This window comes from Bubalus bubalis, chromosome 17 (genome assembly GCF_019923935.1).
Source record: "Bubalus bubalis isolate 160015118507 breed Murrah chromosome 17, NDDB_SH_1, whole genome shotgun sequence".
Taxonomy (NCBI): Eukaryota; Metazoa; Chordata; class Mammalia; order Artiodactyla; family Bovidae; genus Bubalus; species Bubalus bubalis.
Window position 1 is genome coordinate 8,763,270 of NC_059173.1, and position 23,554 is coordinate 8,786,823.

General features: G+C 48.7%; 1 protein-coding gene across 5 annotated transcripts in view; it reads left to right on the forward strand.

The window, feature by feature from the left end:
• Positions 1-23,554, forward strand: part of ACACB (acetyl-CoA carboxylase beta) — a 115,370-nt gene that overhangs the window by 61,191 nt on the left and 30,625 nt on the right. For 4 of the 5 annotated variants that reach the window (XM_006044834.4, XM_044930041.2, XM_044930040.2 and 1 more), the window contains 14 exons: positions 443-593; positions 1,874-2,008; positions 4,458-4,604; positions 7,576-7,764; positions 9,591-9,691; positions 12,961-13,049; positions 13,141-13,265; positions 14,782-14,895; positions 15,066-15,179; positions 15,768-15,857; positions 18,515-18,633; positions 20,185-20,322; positions 21,322-21,421; positions 21,522-21,629. In XM_006044834.4, coding sequence (XP_006044896.3) covers positions 443-593; positions 1,874-2,008; positions 4,458-4,604; positions 7,576-7,764; positions 9,591-9,691; positions 12,961-13,049; positions 13,141-13,265; positions 14,782-14,895; positions 15,066-15,179; positions 15,768-15,857; positions 18,515-18,633; positions 20,185-20,322; positions 21,322-21,421; positions 21,522-21,629 — 1,720 coding nt within the window. The remainder of the gene's footprint in view (positions 1-442; positions 594-1,873; positions 2,009-4,457; positions 4,605-7,575; positions 7,765-9,590; positions 9,692-12,960; positions 13,050-13,140; positions 13,266-14,781; positions 14,896-15,065; positions 15,180-15,767; positions 15,858-18,514; positions 18,634-20,184; positions 20,323-21,321; positions 21,422-21,521; positions 21,630-23,554) is intronic. The other variant, XM_044930039.2, reaches the window with a different exon arrangement.

Sequence of the window (23,554 nt, forward strand, 5' to 3'; positions counted from 1 at the left end):
ACTGGAGTGGGTAGCTATTCCCTTCTCCAGGGGATCGTCCCAACCCAGGGATTGAACCCAGGTCTCCCGCACTGCAGGCAGATTCTTTACTGTCTGAGCCACCAGGGAAGCAGTTCTGTTATAAGGAGAAGCCTTTCCCTGGGTCAGTATGTATTGAATAATATCGATATTGCTGATTGCTTTCTCCATGCCAAAGCCTGTTGGAATTATGTCAGGAAAAGGAGCTAGTTTTCTGCCAGGAAGGGGCCCCACCCCAGCTCACCCCCAAAGTCTTTGGGGTAATTTTCAACACCATTTGGGAAGAGTGGAGTGAGTCTCTCAAACCATCCCACGGTGATGCTCCCGGCTGCTATTAGGGAGGGAAGACACTGTCAGAAGCCTGACTCTGGCACCTTGGTAGATGGTGCCCTCCAGTGTTCCCACCACCTCCTTCTCTCTCCAGTTACCGAATCACCATTGGCAACAAGACGTGCGTGTTTGAGAAGGAGAATGACCCCACAGTCCTGAGATCCCCTTCGGCTGGGAAGCTGGTGAAGTACACCGTGGCAGATGGGGAACACGTTGAGGCTGGGGGCAGCTACGCCGAGATAGAGGTGATCGCAGAGCTGGCCCCCAGGGTGGGGCTGCAGCCGGGCTGCCCTCACACCCGCTCCCCAAGGGAGGACCCTCTGGCCAGGCTGCCACACTCAAGCCAACAGACTGCCCCTTTCTCCTGCGTTCTCTCATGCAGATCCCTCAAAGAGCCACTGTGTGGGGGGTTCAGCCCCAGTTCCCTGCCTTATTCCATGGGAAAAAAAAAATCTCAAAAAATGTATACCTCCCCAGCTGATAAATGATAATGATGCTGACAATTAAAAAGTGGTAACCCAACACCTGCAAAGCGCTTACCATGTGGCAGGCACCCTTCTAAGCATTTTCTCTGTCTTTAATTCCTTCTTTAATCTTCCTGGCAATCATGAGTTGGACCCAAACAGAACCTCCATTTTGCACATGAAGACATGGGACCCAGGCAGCCTAAGAAACTCACTCAAGGTCACACAAAGCCAGGATTCCAACCTGCTCATTCTCTGCTGCCAAGGAAAAGAATGAATTTTGTAATGAAGATGCAGCAGTGGTGGGAGCCGACACCTGTTGGCCTCCTGCTGTGTGCCCTCTGGCTTAATCCTTATCAGTGCCCTATGAGACAAGCCTGTCATTCCCCGCCCCCATTTTACAGCTGGGGAAACTGAGGCTCAGAGAGTGGATGGCATGTGCTAGAGATCACAGAGTGATGGGTGGGGTACAGGGATTCCAGCCCAGGCCTGGCTGACCTGATTGACCAAGTTATGAACTTTTGAGCAAAGGGCAGGATGGTCCTGTCTGTCTGAAGCCCATACATGCTAACAACATTCATCGTGTCCACACGGCCAGACTCAGACCAGTTAAAGGGGCTGATGACTGGACTGGAAACACATTCTTCGTTCCCCAGAGGGTTTTCTCTCTGCCTTTAAGAAAAGGAGCCAGTCATAAAAAGTACCTCATTTTAGGAAGATATGTATCAATCACCCTACATCATATGATTTAGCTGTGTTTCTAAGAGAAAGGCCTTCCTTTGGAAATAAGGAGCAGTTTCCACAGCTGTGAAATGGGCACAGTAAACACCAGCCTCCCTGACTGGCTTTGCAGATGGTAAAGATTTATGACCAGCACCGTGCCTGGCACACGATAGATTGTGTAAATGCTGCTCCTCTCTCCCCAGTGCACTTGAACTCTGCCCACAGGGTCATTCTTTGTAAGTGACACAGTCCATGCTCCAGAATTGCTAGTTTGGGGTGACCCAGGCCAGACCCGAGGGGCCCCACCTAAGTAGAAATTACTTCTTTGTGCAAAACAGGTCATGAAGATGACCACGACCCTGAACGTGCAGGAAAGTGGCAGGGTGAAGTATGTCAGGCGCCCAGGGGCTATGTTGGAAGCTGGCTGCATGGTGGCCAGGCTGGAGCTCGATGACCCTTCTAAAGTGCGCCCGGTATGTGAGACACGCCACAGCTACTCTGTGAGCTGGACAGGCCGGTGGCTCCTGGCCCTCAAGCATCACCTACCACGATGGGCACAGGAACGTGCCTGCCTGTGCCCACACCCTCCTCAGCATCCCACTAAGAGCAAAACTCACGTGCTTCCAATGATCTTCAGGGTCCCCCGGGGGGTGTGTCCCGCTTTTTTCGCTGGCTTCACCCTCTGCCTCCCTCTCCCCCTTAATCACACGCTCTGGACTCTGCCCCCTCGGGCCAGCTCCCTCTGCCCAGAAGAACCTTCCCTCAGATGTGCACAGGGCTCGTCCTCTCATTTCCTGTAAACTCTGATGCAGCCCTCTTCCCCACAGTGCATTATATAGCATTGTCACGTCTCTTAGACATGAAGCGACCTGCCATCCTACAGTAGGCCAGGTGTGCGGGGAGGTGGCTCCCCATTCATGCAGGTAATGTTTGTTTGTTTGTTTTTCTCTACAATAATTAGCATATGTGCCCAGGAAGAAAAAAAGCTAGAAAAGCATTTTTTTTTTTTTTAAATCAAATTGTCTCTTTTCTCCAGACTGTCCTATCAGTTTCATTTGTTCTCTCCTCTTTCTTTTCGTTATTGTCTTCCGAGGGTTCCCAAAGCTAGGAGTAGAGTGAGCTTTGTTAGATAACAGGAAGTGAATCCGTGTCTACCTTGTGATTCGTTTTAGCAGACGTTTCCCACCGGGCTGGGGTCTGGAGACAGGAACCCAGCCACCAGTCCCAGCAGGCTTATGATTGCCTATGAGAAAGACAGGCAGATAAATCCTTGTAATTCAGCTCAATCAGAGGGACCGTCCTTGGCCGCTGGCTCTGGGGGTCCAGAGGGAGAAGCAGCAGCCGATTGTGAAGAAAGGAAGCCCTCTGGTTGATCTTGAAGGGGGAGAGGAGCCTGCAGGGCTAGGAGCGGAGCGGAGGGGATGGGAAGCTGAGGGTTCTGGGCCAGCAGAATAGCATGCTCCCAACTCCTGGCTTCCAGTGCCTCACATGGTCGGTGGTGAGTAGATGTGCTCAGTCGCTTAGTCGTGTCCGACTCTTTGCGATCCCACGGGCTGTAGCCCGCCAGGCTCCTCTGTCCGTGGGATTTTCCAGGCAAGAATACTGGAATGGATTGCCATATCCTACTCCATATTGAGTAGATATTTGTAAAATAAATTAACAGATGAATGAATGCATGAAGTCAGTGTTGCCCCTTTTTAAAAAAAAAAAAAGTTTGGCCTCACCTCACAATATGTGGAATCTTAGTTCCCCGACCAGGATTTGAACCTGTACCCCCTGCATTGTAAGACAGAGCCTTAGCCACTGGACCACCAGGGAAGTCCCTTTGGGGAGCTTTTGTTTGAGAATCCTCTAAGGCCAAATATTTATGATTTACAAAAAGCATGTACATTTGTATGAACATTTCCTAAACTTTCTCTGTGCTAGGCATTCATCTTTGGGATTTGAGCAAAGCTGAAAAGAAATAGAAAAATAGGGAGATGATATTGGTTAGAAAGCAAAGCCAAACAAAAACATCTGTCAGCAAAAATAATCAGCAATAGGAAAAGAATTTTATTTGAGCCAAACTGAGGACCACGGCCTGGAAGACAACCTTTCAGATAACTCTGAGGAATTGCTCCCAAGAAGCATGGTTTTCAGCACAGTTTTGTGTCTTGTCGGAGCAATGAACATGAAACAAATCAGGAAGACTTTCCCCTAAGATTCCCCCCCCCCCAAAAAAAACCGAAAAGGAAAAAACCAGACCAGCGTGTGCACAGCAAGTCACCATGGGCTTGGCCCCCAGGAAGGGAGTCCTGCTAGCATCAGAGGAGAACCAGCATTGGCATCCCAGGAGGAAAGGCATTGCATCTCTGTTTTATTTATTTTTTAGCTTTTTATTTTGTATTGGAGTATAGCCAATTAGTAATGTTGTAATAGCTTCAGGTGGACAGCAAAGGGACTCGGCCATACTCATCTTTATTTTTAACATGGACTTTCTGTACCTCTGGTCAGTGTGTTCTTTTTTTTAATAATTAAAGCAGATCTCCAGTGTATGTTTGGCTACAAACAGGCTGCTTAGTTAGCATGAAATTCAAGTTAACTCATGTAGAAGCCACAATGACTTCCCCTGACCTCTACATGTGAACATTTTTTAAAAAAAAACAATCACATCTAACACACTCCAAAATTGTTTGGAATACATAATTGACCAGGGTATTTACCAAGGGGAAGATTTGGAACCCTCAAACGGGTGTGTATGAGCAGTTTTAACTTTCCAAGAGGATGCTTTCTTCTGTCCCCCTCCCCTTCAGGCTTCATCCTAACCACACTCTGTATGCTGTACATATTGTCTGTTGGTGGCTCTGCCTTGGCCCTTGGCTGGTCCGTCTCCTTTGGAGGCCACGGTGGTCTTGACCTCTGGCTCCTATTGTGTCTCATCAGGCTGAGCCGTTCATGGGGGAGCTCCCCTCACAGCCCACGCTGCCCATCCTCGGAGAGAAGCTGCACCAGGTTTTTCACAGTGTCCTGGAAAATCTCACCAACATCATGAATGGCTACTGTCTGCCGGAGCCTATTTTTAGCATCAAGGTGGGTCATGTGTGCAGGGTAGGTGTGCATCACACACACGTGCGTAGGTACAGGTGAAGAGCCCAAAGATCCCAGAGATCTTTGTTGGGGTAAGAAATGAGAAAGTCTGTCATTTCTATCAAGGACCTGTTCTCAGGGGATTCCTCAGTTTCATTGTATACATCAGAGTACATTTCTCTCTGATTATAAACCGGTGTAAAGGTTACATTGCTTTTGGGGATTCAGTTCAGCTCAACACAGAATGTTCACGTTCTAAGAGAAGAGTCGATGTGGGTCACCTGTTAAAGAGACAGCAAGGAAGCGACTTTGTCCAGAGACACAACTCTGTTCATCCAGGGTCCTGTTGTCTGTAGAGAAGTAAGTCCTCAAATTTGCAGACCTCTGTGAAGGACCTGTGCTGCTGAACTTGACATCAGTAGCTATAAAACTACTGCTACATTACCTTCTATCCCAGAATAGTCCATCACAGTGATGGTGGTCATGGTAATAATGGCCAGCTCTAGTCTGGTACATGCTATGTGCCAGCTACCACACTAAGCACTTAACACTTATTAAGTCATTTCACCTTCCCAACAACAGGGAGGTAGGAACTCTTATTATTCCATTTTATAGGTGAGGAAACTGAGACACAGAGAGGCTACAAAACTTGCCTTCAGTCAGTTCAGTTCAGTCACTCAGTTGTGTCCGACTCTTTGCAACCCCATGAATCGCAGCACGCCAGGCCTCCCTGTCCATCACCAACTCCCGGAGTTCACCCAGACTCATGTCCATCGAGTCCATGATGCCATCCAGCCATTTCATTCTCTGTCGTCCCCTTCTCCTCCTGCCCCCAATCCCTCCCAGCATCAGAGTCTTTTCCAGTGAGTCAACTCTTCGCATCAGGTGGCCAAACTACTGGAGTTTCAGCTTCAGCATCATTCCTTCCAAAGAACACCCAGGACTGATCTCCTTCAGAATGGACTGGTTGGATCTCCTTGCAGTCCAAGGGACTCTCAAGAGTCTTCTTCAACATCACAGTTCAAAAGCACCAATTCTTCGGTGCTCAGCTTTCTTCACAGTCCAACTCTCACATCCATACATGACCACTGGAAAAACCATAGCCTTGACTAGATGGACCTTTCTTTGCAAAGTAATGTCTCTGCTTTGGAATATGCTATCTAGGTTGGTCATAACTTTCCAAGGAGTAAGAGTCACCATCTGCAGTGATTTTAGAGCCCCCAAAAATAAAGTCTGCCACTGTTGCCACTGTTTCCCCATCTATTTCCCATGAAGTGATGGGACCAGATGCCATGATCTTAGTTTTCTGAATGTTGAGCTTTAAACCAACTTTTTCACTCTCCTCTTTCACTTTCATCCAGAGGCTTTTTAGATCCTCTTCACTTTCTGCCATAGGCTGGTGTCATCTGCATATCTGAGGTTATTGATATTTCTCCCGGCAATCTTGATTCCAGCTTGTGCTTCTTCCAGCCCAGCGTTTCTCATGATGTACTCTGCATAGAAGTTAAATAAGCAGGGTGACAATATACAGCCTTGACGTACCCCTTTTCCTATTTGGAACCAGTCTGTTGTTCCATGTCCAGTTCTAACTGTTGCTTCCTGACCTGCATATAGGTTTCTCAAGAGGCTGGTCAGGTGGTCTGGGATTCCCATCTCTTTCAGAATTTTCCACAGTTTATTGTGATCCACACAGTCAAAGGCTTTGGCGTAGTCAATAAAGCAGAAATAGATGTTTTTCTGGAACTCTCTTGCTTTTTCGATGATCCAGCGGATGTTGGCAATTTGATCTCTGGTTCCTCTGCCTTTTCTAAAACCAGCTTGAACATCTGGAAGTTCACAGTTCACGTATTGCTGAAGCCCGGCTTGGAGAATTTTGAGCATTACTTATTAGCATGTGAGATGAATGCAATTGTGCAGTAGTTTGAGCATTCTTTGGCATTGCCTTTCTTTGGGATTGGAATGAAAACTGACCTTTTCCAGTCCTGTGGCCACTGCTGAGTTTTCCAAATTTGCTGGCATATTGTATTTTCACAGCATCATCTTTCAGGATTTGAAATAGCTCAACTGGAATTCCATCACCTCCACTAGCTTTGTTCATAGTGATGCTTTCTAAGGCCCACTTGACTCCACATTCCAGGATGTCTGGCTCTAGGTGAGTGATCACACCATCGTGATTATTTTGGTCATGAAGATCTTTTTTGTACAGTTCTGTGTATTCTTGCCACCTCTTCTTAATATCTTCTGCTCCTGTTAGGTCCTTTCACCCATAAGGAGGCAAAGAGGGGGTTTGAACAATGACTCTCCCGCTTCAGAGTCCGTGTGCTTAGCCCCTATGTTAGGCTGCCTAATTACCAGCATTGCAACATTTTTTTTAGCCTCTGCAGTTGCCAGTGTGTGCGTGGTTTCAAGTTCAAACCTTACAACCACATTACAGGGTTGACAACATTCTCCTTCCCATTCAAAAACCATCAACAGTTCCGGTGACCCAGAAGCAGGGCAGTGCAGCTATTAAGAGTCTCTGAGTTTGCATCCTGGCATTGCTTCCTGCTAGCTGGGTGACTTTGGGTAACAATTAACCTCTCTGTTTCAATATCCTCAAACGGGAAATGGGAGTACCAATTATACCTACTCCCTAGGGTTGTTTCTGAGGATCAAGTGAGAACAGGTCAATTTGGGCCCTCAAACAGTGTCTGGCACAAAGCAAGCGTCCCACAAACATCTATGCTTTGCAAAGCCTGATGTCCTGACCCCACACCAGGCTGGCAGTTTGGAAGCACAGGATGGGGAGTGGGGCCGTCCTTGGGGGGAAGCTGGCTGGGTGTTCCTCCCCGTCGGTGGCCGGGGCCATTCCCCCCGGGACTGTTCCAGAGGGGCTGCTAGAGTGCATGGGGCCTGGATGGATTAGTGTGTCGGGCACCCCCACCCCGTGCTGGGTGGCTGTAGGCCTCGGGCCGACACTCTGGTCCCGCTGCAGCTGAAGGACTGGGTACAGAAGCTCCTGAGGACCCTCCGGCACCCGTCGCTGCCGCTGCTGGAGCTTCAGGAGATCATGACCAGCGTGTCGGGCCGCATCCCCGCCCCCGTGGAGAAGGCCGTCCGCAGGGTGATGGCCCAGTACGCCAGCAACATCACCTCGGTGCTCTGCCAGTTCCCCAGCCAGCAGGTAGGGCCGCACCCACACCCTCCAGGAACTCAGCCCCCCGTCAGTCTGGACCCCCAGCCTCTCATCAAATTGGGCTTTGTGAGACTCACACCGACAGCCCGAGATGCTGGGGCCTGAAAAGAGTTTTCTTTCACACCTTCTCTGTAGAATCCCAGCACTTTCCCCCAAAACAGCAGTTTTAGATGGACATAAACAGTTATCAGTAGTCCTCGGATTCGGAACAGGAGTAGGTGGTTGGTGCGAATAGTCAGCATTTTCCAGAACTACACTGGCTGACGTAAGAGAGGAGATTGTGAGTTTTTCTCGCCATATGTAGTGTTGATTCTTCCTCCTCGGGTTTGTGTAGGGTGACAGTCGTGGGGCTGTACGTATATATCACATTTTCTAAGAATGGAATCCATTCCCGGGGAGTATCAGAAATCTCTAATAATTCTACATTGGCCTCATTTTGTTCTTTTGGATGGGGGGTTGCTTTTATCAAGCATGTTAAAGGAAACCTACATCTGGAAGAGTCCCATCTTTTTTATTTTCATGCCCTCGGTCTGGTGAGAAGGGCTTCCTTGCACCATTACCCCCCACCCATGAGTTAGTAATTTGGGGAGTTCGAGGTCAGTGTAAGTCAGCTTATTCCCCGAAGTCAACTTCTAAGTTGGAATATTGTTCAGCCATAAGAAGGAATGAAATGATTCATGCTACCCTGGGGATGAGCCTTAAAAACTTGATTCTCAGTGAAAAAAGCCAGTCACAAAAGCTCACGTTGCCCAGTTCCATTTATATGAAACATAGTTGGCAGGTCCATGGAGAAGAGACGGTAGATTAGTGTTTGCCAGAGGCTCAGGGCAGGCGTGAGTGACTGCCCATGGCTATAGGATTTCTTTGGGTAGTGATGAAAATGCTCTAAAATTAGTGATGGTGGTTGCATATCTCCATGAATATAGTACAAACCACTGAATTAAATATACACTTTAAAAGGAAGGAGGGGAATATGATAGTGTATGTATTCTAGCTCAACTAAGACAGCAAAAGAGACACTGATGTATAGAACAGTCTTATGGACTCTGTGGGAGAGGGAGAGGGTGGGAAGATTTGGGAGAATGGCATTGAAACATGTAAAATATCATGTATGAAATGAGTTGCCAGTCCAGGTTCGATGCACGATACTGGATGCTTGGGGCTGGTGCACTGGGACGACCCAGAGGGATGGAATGGGGAGGGAGGAGGGAGGAGGGTTCAGGATGGGGAACACATGTATACCTGTGGCGGATTAATTTTGATATTTGGCAAATCTAATACAGTTATGTAAAGTTTAAAAAAAAAAAAAAAAAAGAACAGAAAAAAAAAAAAAAAAGAAATAATGAAAACAAAGCTCTCAAGGACCTCAGTGGAGAATAGTACATGTTGGAACCTTCTGGGAATTTGTTATTGATGCCGGTTTTTCATTAGAGGTATTTTTGTTGCCACAAAACAGTATGCCAATAGCATTCAACCTAACTGTAAAAATAGGACCCACCCGACACCCTCATGCTCCCTGATGTTGGAAATTCCCTTCTCCTCTTTCCCTGGAGTGTTTGTGAAGAGGGATGGTGTGAACATGCATAAGTCTTGATGTGATTGTTGTTGTCCTGAGCTCTTTAGTCCTCAAGCCACACGTTGAGTGGGGCACACAGAGCTGTTTCTGGGGGGGCAGAGGGCTTTGGGTTGGAGTTTTTGAATGATCCTCTGGTGGGCTCTGCGTGGGAACCTGTGGTGGGTCCTTCCAGTGACTTCTGCGTGGTGGACAGATTGTGTAGTCTGAGTGGCCAGACTTGTCCTGTTTTCCCGTTCAGATAGCCACCATCCTGGACTGCCATGCGGCCACCCTGCAGCGGAAGGCCGACCGGGAGGTCTTCTTCATGAACACCCAGAGCATTGTACAGCTGGTCCAGAAGTGAGTCCTGGGCCCTCCATGGGATGTGGTGGTCACACTTACTCATCCATGTGTTGCCCCAGGGTGCTGCTATCTTAAGGGCAGGCTCAAACCAAGAGACAATGCCTAGGGTCTGATACCCCAGTTCCAGCCCTGGCATAGCCCTGCCTAACAGAAGAACAAAGCAACGTCCTTTACTTCCGAGTCTCAGTTTGCTAGTCTGTAAAATGGGAATTAAAAACACTTCACATGCTGAATCATTTTGCATTACCAGTAGATTAACTTTTGTAAAGTGCTGAAACACAGCAAGTCCTCATGGTAGCTTTTCTTATAAGATAGTGGAATGAAATGACTTAATAAGCTGTAAATGATTCTAGAAATTATTCTTGTGATTTTGGGGGATCCTTGCAAAGGAGGAATTGATAAAGAACTTGTTCAGTTGCTCAGTTATGACCAACTCTTTGCCACCCATGGACTGCAGCATACCAGGCTCCTTTGTCCTTCAGTATCTCCCAGAGGTTGCTTAAATTCATGTCTGTTGAGTTGGTGATGGTTAGATACCATCTCATCCTCTGCCACCCCCTTCTCCTATTGCCTCAGTCTTTCCCATCATCAGGGTCTTTTCCAATGAGTCAGCTCTTTGCATCAGGTGGCCAAAGTATTGGAGCTTCAGCATCAGTCCTACCAATGAGTATTCAAGGTTGATTTCCTTTAGGATTGACTGGTTTAATTTCCTTGCTGTCCAAGAGACTCTCAAAGAGTCTTCTCCAACACTACAATTCAAGCATCAATTCTTCAGTGCTTAGCCTTCTTTATGGTCCAACTCTCACATCTGTACATGACTATTAGAAAAACCATAGTTTCAACAATACGGACCTTTGTCAGCAAAGTGATATCTCTGCTTTTTAATATGCTGTTTGAAGTGAAGTGAAGTGGAAGTTCCTCAGTCGTGTCTGACTCTTTGCGACCCCATTGACTATACAGTCCATGGAATTCTCCAGGCCAGAATACTGGAGTGGGTAGCTGTTCCCTTCTCCAGGGGATCTTCCCAACCCAGCGATTGAACCCAGGTCTCCCGCATTACAGGTGGATTCTTTACCAGCTGAGCCACGAGGGAAACCCAATACGCTGTTTAGGTTTGTCATAGCTTTTCTTTCAAGAAGCAAGCATCTTTTAATTTCATGGCTGCAGTCACCGTCCACAGTGATTTTGGAGCCCAAGAAAATAAAATGTGTCACTGCGTCCACTTTTTCCCCTTCAATTTGCCATGAAGTGATGGGACTGGATGCCATGATCTTAGTTTTTTAAATGTTGCGTTTTAAGCCAGCTTTTCCACTGTCTTCTTTCACCCTCATCAAGAGGCCCTTTAGTTCCTCTTTACTTTCTGCTGTTAGATTGGTATCATCTGCGTATCTGTGGTTGTTGATATTCCTCCCAGCTATCTTGATTCCGGCTTGAGCTTCATCCAACCTGGCGTTTCGCATGATGTACTCTATATATAAGTTAAACAAGCAAGGTGACCATATACAGCCTCAGGCACACTCCTTTCCCAGTTTGCACCAGTCAGTTGTTTCTTGTCTGGTTCTAACTGTTACTTCATGACCCACCTACAGATTTCTCAAGAGTCAGGTAAGGGGGTCTGTAGTCCCACCTTTGTAAGAATTTTTAAAAAGAATTTTCTTTAAGAACTTGTATTTTGTCTTACATAGCTCTTGAGCAGGAAGAACTATGCTGCTGATAAAAAGAACTGCCCTTTTGTATGAAAACTCTACCCAGCAAGAAAGCTTTTCCTTCTTGGACAGAATTCAAACATTTTCAGACTGGAGTGAGTTAATTCAGGACATATTAGCCACGTGCCAAAAACTATAAGAGGTGCAGAAGATAGATGGCTATGGGAAAATGCCCTTCTTTTCAGGGCACTCCTTGGCTTGTGAGGACACATACTGACAATATAGGGTTGCAGCTGAGGAAGGAGATTTGCGTTTGGATTCCCCACAAAGTGAGAGTTCCATAGCCAAGAGCTAATCCTTTCCCCAGAACTCTTCCAGCACTAACCCTAATCCATCCTTTAGTATAGGAGAAATGACCGGGAGGTATGAACAAATGATAAATGAATCCAATTCCCTAGCAGGTTCTTCTTGTGTTAAATATAAATCTCAGAGGTATATCCTGTATTGTGTGCGTGTGTGTTTTTAAAAATCACATTTGAACCCAGCAGCCTTTTTGGTTCATACTCTCTTTTGATGTCATTTGCTGGTGCTAGAGCAAAGCTGGTTTCAACTTTCCTGAAACTCAGCGTCCCATTCCTCATGTTCTGAAATGGTTTGGAAGAGGAAATAGTTTAAGGAACCTCCAGGTTACCATTTGGTTTTAAAAGGAAAGTGAAATGTACACAGGGATCGTTTGGTAAATGTCTTTCAAGTTTTATTTTTCGAATTGTCTTTATCCATTGGATGGTTAATTGAAAATATTTGTCTTCACTCATTCAGGCAAGGCTGACCTCATTCAGCATCCCGGCTCTGTGACTGTTTTTCCTTCTCTCTGGGGACCTCTGGTTGGATGTGTGACCTTGGGCAAGTCGTCACTCTCTCTGACTGGCAGAGTTAGCACAGATGGACCAACTCACGCATCCCTCCCAGACCTAAGGATTCGAGGGTGCAGCCTCTAGATTTTTTTTTTTAATATTTATCTATTTGTTTGGCTATGTCGGGTCTTAGCTGTGGCACACGGGATCTTCATTGCATCGCGCAGAATCTTTGCTTACGGCTCACGGACTCTCTAGTTGTGACGCACGGGCTCAGCAGTCGTGGTGGGCAGCCTTAGTTGCTCCACAGCATGTGGGATCTTAGTTCCCAGATAAGGGAACGAACCCATGTCCCCTGCATTACAAGGCAGATCCTCAGGCACTGGACCATCAGCGAAGTCCTCCTCCAGATTCTTTATTAGTGTTTTCTCTTCAATACTTTGGCCACCTGATGCGTAGAAATGTCTCATTTGAAAAGACCCTGATGCTGGAAAAGATTGAAGGTGGGAGGAGAAGGGGATGACAGAGGATGAGATGGTTGGATGGCATCACTGACTCAATGGACATGGGTTTGAGTAAACTCCAGGAGCTGGGGATGCACAGAGAGGCCAGGCGTGCTGCAGTCCATGGGGTCGCAAAGAGTCGGACACGACTGAGCAACTGAAAGGAACTGAATTCCTTTTTCAAGTCTTGAAAGTCCTGCTGGAGACAATAGGCACCCCAGCACATGGAGCTGATCACTCAGCGGCCTTCTTCTCCTCCCCAGGTACCGCAGTGGGGCCCGCGGCTACATGAAGGCAGTGGTGTTGGACCTCCTGCGGAAATATTTACTGGTTGAGCACCATTTCCAACAAGGCAAGAGTCGCCACCCCAGGCACTGGTGATGAGTCCATGGGGGCAGGAGGGCTCACAGCCTTACCCCACGTGGCTTCTTGTCCCCCTGCAGCCCACTACGACAAGTGTGTGATAAACCTCCGGGAGCAGCTGAAGCCAGACATGGCCCAGGTGTTGGACTGCATCTTCTCCCACTCGCAGGTGGCCAAGAAGAACCAGCTGGTGATCATGCTGATTGTAAGCGGGAGAAGGCGTCCTTTCCCCAGAGTTGGACAGGGCTCCACCAGCTTTCCCTGTAAAGATTCTAGTCGCCAGATTTTAAAATACTTCATACCAAACTTGTCTTGGGTCTTTCCTCTCTTGTTTATTCATTTCCCCACGCTGCACGGCTTGTAGGATCTTCCCTGACCGGGGATTGAACCAGGGCCATGACAGTGAAAGCCTGGAATGCTAACCTCTAGGCCACTAGGGAACTCTCGAGTCTTTCCTGTCTTAGAACACCACTAGCCTGGCCCTTGGACAGTGCCTGCGTTCTGTGCTGTCCTTGAAGGCACAGGCCAGGGGAATGATAGAGACGAATGTCACCACCATTTGATAACACAAAGCAAATCAAAATTTGGGAGGGAGAGAAGGTTGAGAATAATTTCCCATGAGATTTCTTCAGCACAGACCTGCTTGTGTGCTTGTGTATGTGTGTGAAATGTTAATATGTTAAACAGATTTTCTGATTATAGAAACAAAATGTGGGCTTATTCTAATTAGGGTCATGCAGAGACAGAGGTAGAAAAGAATGATCCCCCGGCCTCACTGTCTGGTGACTGCCTGGAGAACAGCCTGGTGCAGGGGTCGGGGCGTGACGCCCAGGTATTCAGGGTCCCAGCAGTCACTGCTCTGTCTTAGTGGGTATTGAGGGAGCATCAACTCTGAGCCTTTCCTAAGCCCTTCTTGCATTTAGGGCATAAGAATAGATGCAAAGACCGGTCACGCCCAGCCCTGGTCTCCAGCAGAAAGGTCCCTTGTTCCAGAAGCAGAGAGGAGGGTTGCCCATAGGAACCAGCATCCCTGCCTTGTTGGCAGGTTTCACCTCTATATCTTCTCTCTGGCAGGACATCTCCAGGCCCTCAATACTCCCCCCATGCCAAGGCTCCTAGAGTTGGCTTGCATACCCTCACTAGAGCCTCACATAGCCCTTACTCTTTGTTCATACCTGCTTCTATTTCCTCTCATCCCTATTCTCTGAAACTGAGCCCCTTAAGTCAGGCAGAGATGTACAGAGGAAAGAGTGAGAGGGCCTAGGGATAGGAGAGCCTTCAGTTCAAATACGACTCTGCCTTGCATGTGCTTGGTAGCCTGGGGGCAAGGCACGTTGCCTCTTTGAGCCTCAGTTTTCTCATCTGTAAAATGGGAATCATATAGTAACTCCTCGGTGGGTGAAGAACATTTGAGGAAATAAATGGAAAGGGTCTAGCTGCTTGCCTGGCCACAGTAAATACCTGTTAGACCTGCTGGCCATTAATAGTGATGCAGGCAGAGACTTGGTTCTGTTTTCCCTTGTGCCAAGAATTTAGGGCATGTTTTGGGGTGGATGCATGGGTGAGTGAAAATGCAGTGGAGAATGGTGGAGGGTTTATGTATTAGACTGTGGAGGTTGGCTGGGGCAGCTGGACCCCCAGCCAAGGGCCAGTGAGTGCTGGCCTGTCTCCTTCTGGTGGAACAGAAGATCCCCTTGGATCTTGTTTCTGTCCCCCAAAAGGATGAGCTCTGTGGCCCAGACCCATCCCTGTCTGATGAGCTGACCTCCATCCTTGATGAGCTGACTCAGCTGAGCAAAAGCGAGCACTGCAAGGTGGCCCTCAGAGCCAGGCAGGTAGGCTGGCCGGCTGTGGTTCCCACCGCTCCCGGGGCTCACGGGGTGCCGTCCTCCACTACACCCAGCCCCCCACATGCACAGCCCCTCTGCTGCAGGACCGTCCCTTGGCGTCTTCCCTGCGAGGATGGCTCACCCCAGCCCCTCGATCCCCTCTCCTCCCCCCACAGGTCCTGATTGCCTCCCACCTCCCCTCCTACGAGCTGAGGCACAACCAAGTGGAGTCCATTTTCCTGTCTGCCATCGACATGTACGGCCACCAGTTCTGCCCGGAAAACCTCAAGGTGAGGCCATCTGCATCCTTCCACGTTGCACAGAGCACATGCCGTGGCCCAAGTGGGGCCTGGGGGTGGGCAAGAGGGCTCTCCCTGCCCTACATGGGTTGGCGCTTGGATGCAGGGCACAATCACCAGCACCAGTAATTTAGTTCAGTATGGCCAGGGCTGCCTGAGGGGGCCCAGGGGCAGCTCTGAGAGAGGCTGGGTCCTGCAGGATGGATGGCAAGGCAGTAAGGCTCTCTCAGGAGGCATGATGTTAAAACTCCCCATGTGATGGAGCTTACTGGAAGCTGCGAGCACTCACATGGCTGGGTCTTGGCTTCATTTTCCCAGGGCCCCCTCCTCACCCCCTAAATCTGCCTCATTCACAAGCTTCCAGGCACCCCCCTATGGCTAGAGCTGGGAGCCCTGGGAACAGTCACCCTAGAACTGCCTGCACATCCAGATCTCATGGGCCTGGGGCCTGGCAGCATTTTGTGATAACAACACGACCAACCTCTCTTCCCTGCCGCTATCCCTCCCCTCCTCTGACTGCTGGTTGGAATTTGTTAGCATTCCCCTTTCCTTCTTTATTTCCCTTTCTGTTTCCTGTAGAAATTAATACTCTCAGAAACAACCATCTTTGATGTGCTGCCCACTTTCTTCTACCATGCTAACAAAGTGGTTTGCATGGCATCCTTGGAGGTAAGTAAGTGAGAGGTCCCTGGAACAGCTTCAGTAGACCAGTGCCAGTCCTGGCATCCGCTGCCTGCACCCCACATGCCTGACCCTGGACCATGTGCCTGGCAAACATGATCTCAGCATTTTCTCTCCAAGGTAGGTCCTTTTGCTTACACCCATCTCACGGAAAAGGGATGGAGGCTCAGAGAGGTGAAGCAACTTACTCAAGGTCACACAGCTAAGAAGTGACAGAGCCAGGACGTATATCAAGTCTATCTTAGTCCAATAGCTCAGTTGGTAAAGAATCCACCTGCAAGGCAGGAGACCCCAGTTCGATTGCTGGGTCGGGAAGATCCGCTGGAAAAGGGATAGGCTACCCACTCCAGTATTCTTGGGCTTCCCCTTGTGGCTCAGCTGGTAAAGAATCCGCCTGTAATGCAGGAGACCTGGGTTCGATCGCTGGGTTGGGAAGATCCCCTGGAAAAGGGAACGGCTACCCACTCCAGTATTCTGGCCTGGAGAATTCCATGGACTGTGTAGTCCATGGGTCGCAAAGAGTTGGACATGACTGAGCGACTTTCACTTCACTGTCGTAGTCCAAAGTTCTTGCTGGTAACCCCAGCTGTCTTGTGTGTTATTCCAGCCTCCTCTGGCACAGGCACAGTTAAACACTAACCCCCCAAGGGCCAGGTCCAAGGCACTTCATCTAAACTTTTGATTCCTTGAGCAACGAATTATGGCAACATGTGAAAGTTGTCTACCAGGGAAGCTCATTAGAGACTTAGTGTCCAGAGTTTTATTGAGGGCTGGTCACATAAGCACTGGAGAAGGCGACCCCACTCCAGTACTCTTGCCTGGAAAATCCCATGGACGGAGGAGCCTGGTAGGCTGCAGTCCATGGGGTTGCAAAGAGTCGGACATGACTGAGTGACTTCACTTTCACTTTTCACTTTCATGCATTGGAGAAGGAAATAGCAACCCACTCCAGTGTTCTTGCCTGGAGAATCCCAGGGATGGGGGAACCTGGTGGGCTGCCATCTATGGGGTCCCACAGAGTCAGACACGACTGAAGAGACTTAGCAGCAGCAGCAGCACATAAGCGCCCTCTGCTTGGCACATACCAAAATTCCAGACTCCCAGGAAGAAAACATGCTCAGCATAAGTCATACTGTTTGCTTAGTTAACACACTGACAACCATTCTCTGGGAATGGTGGGAACCCTCCCAAATCCAAGTTCTCACATGCTAGCCAAGGGCCAGCCTTGCAAGCAGCAATTTCAAAGGATAGCATTTAATCCCCGGATTCCCTATCCAGTTAAAAAAATTCCCAATGCTTAGTCTTCAGAACCATGCCGTCCAATATGCTGGCCACATGTGGCTTGTGAGCACCTAAGATGTGGCCAGTCTGACTGAGCTGTGCTTGGAGTGTAGGATACACACTGGATTCCAAAGACTCAGTATGGAGAAAGAATGGAGACTATCTCAATTTTTAAAAATTGGTTGCATGTTGAAATAATATTTTAGTTATTGGGGATGAAATGAGGTATGTTATTAAAATCATCTTTACCTGCTCCTTTTAAGTGTCTACTAGACAATCTCAAATTAATTTAAAAACTGCCTCTGTGGCCTGTGTTATATTTCCATTGGACGGCATTACTCTAGAGCAGGAGTCAGCAAACTATAGTCTGTGGGTCACATCTGGCCCCCTGCCCAGTTTTGTAAATAAAGTCTTATTGGAATACAACCATGTCCACACATTTACATATTGTCCATGGCACAAACTCGTGCCTCTTATAGTGGGAGCTCGGAGTCTTAACCACTGGACCATCAGGGAAGTCCCAAAAGCAGCAGAATTGAGTAGTTGTGATTTGTGATAAAGATGATATATTCCACAAAAGCCTAAAATATTTACCACCTGGTCTTTTGCAGAGGAAGTAGCATCCTGAAGAGTGAACACATTTACTCTTCGCTACTTTCAGTTCCGTTCAGTTGCTCAGTCGTGTCCGACTCTTTGCAACCCCATGAATCGCAGCACGCCAGCCCTCCCTGTCCATCACCAACTCCCGGAGTTCACTCAAACTCATGTCTATCGAGTCGGTGATGCCATCTAGCCATCTCATCCTCTGTCGTCCCCTTCTCCTCCTGCCCCCAATCCCTCCCAGCATCAGGGTCTTTTCCAAAGAGTCAACTCTTCGCATGAGGTGGCCAAAGTATTGGAGTTTCAGCTTTAGCATCAGTCCTTCCAATGAACACCCAGGGCTGATCTCCTTCAGAATGGACTGGTTGGATCTCCTTGCAGTCCAAGGGACTCTCAAGAGTTTTCTCCAATACCACAGTTCAAAAGCATCAATTCTTCAGCGCTCAGCTTTCTTCACAGTCCAACTCTCACATCCATACATGACCACTGGAAAAACCATAGCCTTGACTAGACGGATCTTTGTTGGCAAAGTAATGTTTCTGCTTTTCAATATGCTATCTAGGCTGGTCATAACTTTTCTTCCAAGGAGTAAGTGTCTTTTACTTTCATGGCTGCAGTCACCATCTGCAGTGATTTTGGAGCCCAAATAAATAAAGTCTGCCACTGTTTGCACTGTTTCGCTTTAGGGATCGTGTTCTGGGCTTGTTTCTGGGGCCCGCCAGCCTGGGTTTTCTCAGGTGCAGTCTTTGCTCCTGTTTCATTAGGTTTATGTGCGGAGAGGCTACATCGCCTATGAGCTAACCAGCCTGCAGCACCGCCAGTTCCCGGATGGCACCTGTGTGGTGGAATTCCAGTTCATGCTGCCCTCCTCTCACCCGCACCGGTAATGAGTGGTGCCCACCTGGGGAGGGGGTGGCTTATGTTTCTTTTCTCCCTGACCATTGTAGTCCTGTCTCTGGAGGGACCCAGCAGGGATGTCTGGGAACTGCTGGGGAGACATTAGGCACACCGTTCCCCAGCCTGGCGTCTCTCCACATCTCCATTCTCTTTTCAGTAGCATGGAGATAACCCCATGCCTGCCGCCTAACTCTGCACTGTCTGGGCTGGTAGCTGCTGCCTACCTGTGGGATATTGAAATTAAAACACGTCAAAACTAAATTAAAAATTCAGGTCCTCGGTCACACCAGCTCACGTGTGACTTGTGGCTGCCGTATTGGACATTGTGGTTCTAGAACATTCCATGACCGCAGAAAGTTCTGTTGGACAAAGTTGTCCAAGACCCTGATGAAGAATGAGGCACAGACAGCATTCAGGCCCGTGCCTGGCACACAGCAAGTTGGTGAATAGTGAGGATCCCTTTGATGATCGTGATGGACACTTACTACTGTCCAATGGCGTGACGTGCGTCGAGTCCTGTGCTAAGAGCTTTCACACTCTCCTCTATTCAGCTTTATTCCCCATCCTGCAAAATAAAGAGTGTCACCTTTGCCCAGTTGAGAGAAAAGGGGACTGACTAGGGGCTTGGAATCCTTTTGGGGCCTGTGGGACATGTGCTGTAGGAACTTTTGAACTTGTCCCCCCCTGAGGAGGCGGTCCTTGCCTTTGTTTGTGTTATTTATTGGGCTGTACCAGGTCTCAGTTGCGTCACAAGAGAGCTTCAGTCTTCACTGTCGCACGTGGGGTCTTTAGTCGTGGCACGTGAGCTCGTAGTTGTGGCACGTGGGGTCCAGCTCCCTGACCAGGGATCGAACCCAGGCCCCCTGCATTGGGAGCATAGAGTCTTAGCCACTGGACCACCAGGGAAGTCCTAGAATTCTTTGCCTCCGGAGTTCTTTGTTGCAGCAGTTCAACACTGCTAGGAAAGAAGGCTGGGGTAGTCACTCACGCTTTGTTTCTTGGAAGAACCGACATGAGTGTCCCTGTCATGGTTGTGACCCTTAGTATATATAGACACACGGCATTATTATCAGCCAGGGAGACACTGAGGACCCTGAAGGGCTTCCTTGACCATCTCAGGCCCTTGCTGTTGCTGTCGGCTAGAAGGGTCAGGAGCTTGCCCGGGACCTGTGGCCTCAGCTGCCCCACGGCCCTGCTCTTCCAGGCCTCTGGGAAGGTCACAAGGGGTGACATCTCACCGCCCCACCCCAGGCCGAGCGTGACTGGACCCTCCACACCTGTGTCTGTAAAACCAGGTGCATTGTGACCATAGGGGAGGTCCAGTGAGAGAGCAGCAGGACTGAGGTCCAGGACCCTGGTGCGCTGTGCATGGCCAGAGGGGGATCTCTTCCCCTATCCCTTCCACCTCCGATTCTAAGCCCCCCTCTTTCAGAAGACTCTGTTGTGGGGCTGGCTCACTGGAGCTTCTGGGGCAGGAATGGCTCTTGGGGCCGGATCTGCAGGCGGCTGCCTCACCCCCCCTCCACCCCCACTGCAGGATGACCGTGCCCATCAGTATCAGCAACCCGGAGCTGCTGAGACACAGCACGGAGCTCTTCATGGACAGTGGCTTCTCCCCCAAGTCCCAGCGAATGGGGGCCATGGTCGCCTTCCAGAGATTTGAGGATTTCGTCAGGTACCCAGCGGGGTTCAGTCTCCCCAGAACACCCCAACCATAGGGCTTGAAGCGAGCTTCCCCTGAACCCCCACCTGTTCATTGCACACGCAGGTGGGGGTGGGCTAGACACACGGCACAGCGAGTTAATAATAATAGAATAATATAGCATCAAAAGTGTGAGTTCATGTCAGCACCTCCTGCTTTTGAATACTGTCTCACCCTGCTTCTTGACTATAAGACTCTGAACAAATGATTTCTCTCAACACCTTTGTTTTCTCATCTGTATAAAGGGCACAAGAGGACTTCATAAGGTCACCGTGAAAGTTAAATGAGATAATACATTAAAATAGCTAACATGCTCAAAAATGTCAGTATCATTCCCCTGTTTAAAAACCTTTACGTATGTATTCAGCTGTGTCGGGTCTTAGGTGCATCAGGCAGGATCTTTTGCTGCAGCACGTGGACTCTCTAGTTGTGGCCACAGGCTCAGTAGTTGTGGCGCGTGGGCTCCACAGCATGTGAGATCCTAGTTCCCCGACCAGGGATCAAAGCCGCGTCCCCTGCAAGGCAGATTCTTAACCACCAGCCCACCAGGGAAGTCCCCATTGCACTTTTCTCAGCCTGCCCCTGTATATTATGCACCATGCTTGGGTTATCTCGTATCTTCACAACAGCCTTGGGAGGTGTCGTGATTACTTTTGTTATCCTCAGTTGACTCAGAGAAGTGAGATGAGATTGCAGGAGTCTCCCAGCCAGTAAAAAGGGGACCCTAGCCATGCCCCCAAAGTATTGCAACCCTTTCTTTTATTCACCATCTCAAACCACATAGGTTCATTCTTCTTTTGGGGAAAGACCCCATCACTCATGCCTCGGACCTAGTCAGGGACCACAGGAGCTCTGCACAGACTTCAGTGCGCTCGCAGCGTGGTAGTTGGGAAAGAGGGAGGGTCCGGGCCTGACCTACGACCTCGTGGGGCAGTGGCCCCTCGGCCCTCCCTCTCTGCCCTGCACCCCCAGGAACTTTGATGAGGTCATCTCCTGCTTTGCCAACATGCCCAAGGACACCCCCCTCTTCAGCGAGGCCCGGAATTCCCTGTACTCTGAGGACGACAGCAAGGTGAGGGTGTGAACAGGGAGCAAGCCGAGGAGGGGCGGGCTGGGGGCCCCGGGCCCTTCTACTTGGTTTTCTTGGCACCCCCCTTGGCTTTCTGTCCCAGAGCCTCCGAGAGGAGCCGATCCACATCCTGAATGTGGCCCTCCAGCACGCGGACCACCAGGAGGATGAGCAGCTGGTGCCCATTTTCCGAACATTTGTGCAGTCCAAGGTACGCTGGGCAGCCTCTGGGTCTGGGTTCCTGAGGAGGAGGAGGACTGTTTTGATGAGGTGTCCATGTGCCCGAGTTGTCTTGAGAGCTTCAGAGCCGCAGGCCTGGCTGCCCACGCCGGCTCTGCTTTGCCAGTGACCTTGGGCAGAGGAGGCTGAACAGGCCAGAAATTCGGCTTCTCCCCCCAGTAACACAGGGGTGGTGTTTCTCTCTCTGGGAGTTGCTGTAATAAGATGACACGGTATATACACCACCTTATGCAGATGATACAGTCAGTAAATAGTTTTGGAGCTTAGGGCAATGTTTTCATTGGGATAAGCCAGAAAACTCACGATTGTGTTTATTTGTTTTTGGCTACATGGGATCTTTGTTGCCGCGAGCGGGCTTTCTCCATCTGGACAGCGGGGGCAGCTGTCTAGCTGTGGGGCTCAGGCTTCTTGTTGCAGCGGCTTTTCTTGTCACGGAGCACAGGCTCAAGGGCGTGAAGGCTTTGGTAGTTGAAGGGCACACAGGCTTAGTTGCTCTGCAGCGTGTGGGATCTTCCCCAACCAGGGATTGAACCCCTGTCCCCTGCATTGGCAGATGGATTCTTTACCACTGGGCCACCAGGATAGTCCAAAACTCCCAATTTTAAAATGGTCACTTACATGAACAACCATTTATGCAAATAACTGGGTTGGTTTTATAAACATGTGGTGTCATGTGTAATAATGTGTTTGTGTGTATATTTTAATAGCTGTATTGAACATAATTTACGTACCATACCATTCCTCCATTTAAAGTGTGCAGTTCAGTGCTTCTTGGTACCATAGTCCTCTTTTCTGCAGTTTTGTTTTCCTTAGTTTCAGTTTCCCATGGCCAACAGTAGTCCAAGAACATTAAATGGAAAATGCCAGAAATAGGCAATTTGTCAGTTTTGAGTCATGTGCCATTCTGAGTTGCTATGAGGAAGTATTGTACCATTCTGCTCACTCTGACTCAGATGCGAATCATCCCTTTGTCCAGCGCATCCACCCGTTTGTCACTTAGTAGGTGGCTGGGTTGTCCCATTGGTTGTCATGGTATTGCAGTAGTTATGTTAAGTCACCTGTATTTTACCTAATTATGCCCCAAAGTGCAAGGGTAGCGAAGCTGGCAATTCGGATATGCCGAAGAGAAGCCATAGGATGCTTCCCTTAAATGAAAAGGTGAAAGTTCTTGACTTAATAAGGCCGGAAAAAAAACATATGAGTTGCTAAATCTACAGTAAGACTGACTCTTCTAGCCATGAAATTGTGAAGGAGGAAAAAAGAAATGTACCCTTAAACTGCAAACATTATGGTCACAGTGAGTGATAAGTGCTTAGTTTAGACAGAAAAGGCATTAAACTACAAGAAAATATTTTGAGAGCCCACAATCACATAGCTTTTATTACAGTAAATGGCTATAATTTTTCTATGTGGTTAATCTCCTATTGTGGGCGTTCCTGGTGGCTCAGATGGTAAAGAATCTGCCTACAATACAGAAGACCCAGGATTGATCCCTGGATCAGGAAGATTCCCTGGAGAAGGGAATGGCAACCCACTCCAGCATTCTTGCCTGGAGAATTCCATGAAAGAAGAACCTGGTGGACTACAGTACCTAATTTGTAAATTAAACTTTATTGTAGGTGTGTATAGAAAAAAAAAAAAAAACACCTACTATATATAGGGTTTGGTATAATCCATGGTTCCATTCATCCACTGGGGATCCTGGATCATATCCCCGGTCAGTAAGGAGAGCCTACTAATATATTCATAGGGTTGTGTAACCATCATTACGATCATATTTTAGAACGTTTTCACCACCCACTCCAAAATACCCCATACCCATTAGTAGCCACCCCATTTTCCCTCAATTCAACACCCTTTTCCCTGCCCTTGGAAACCACTAATCTACTTTCTGTC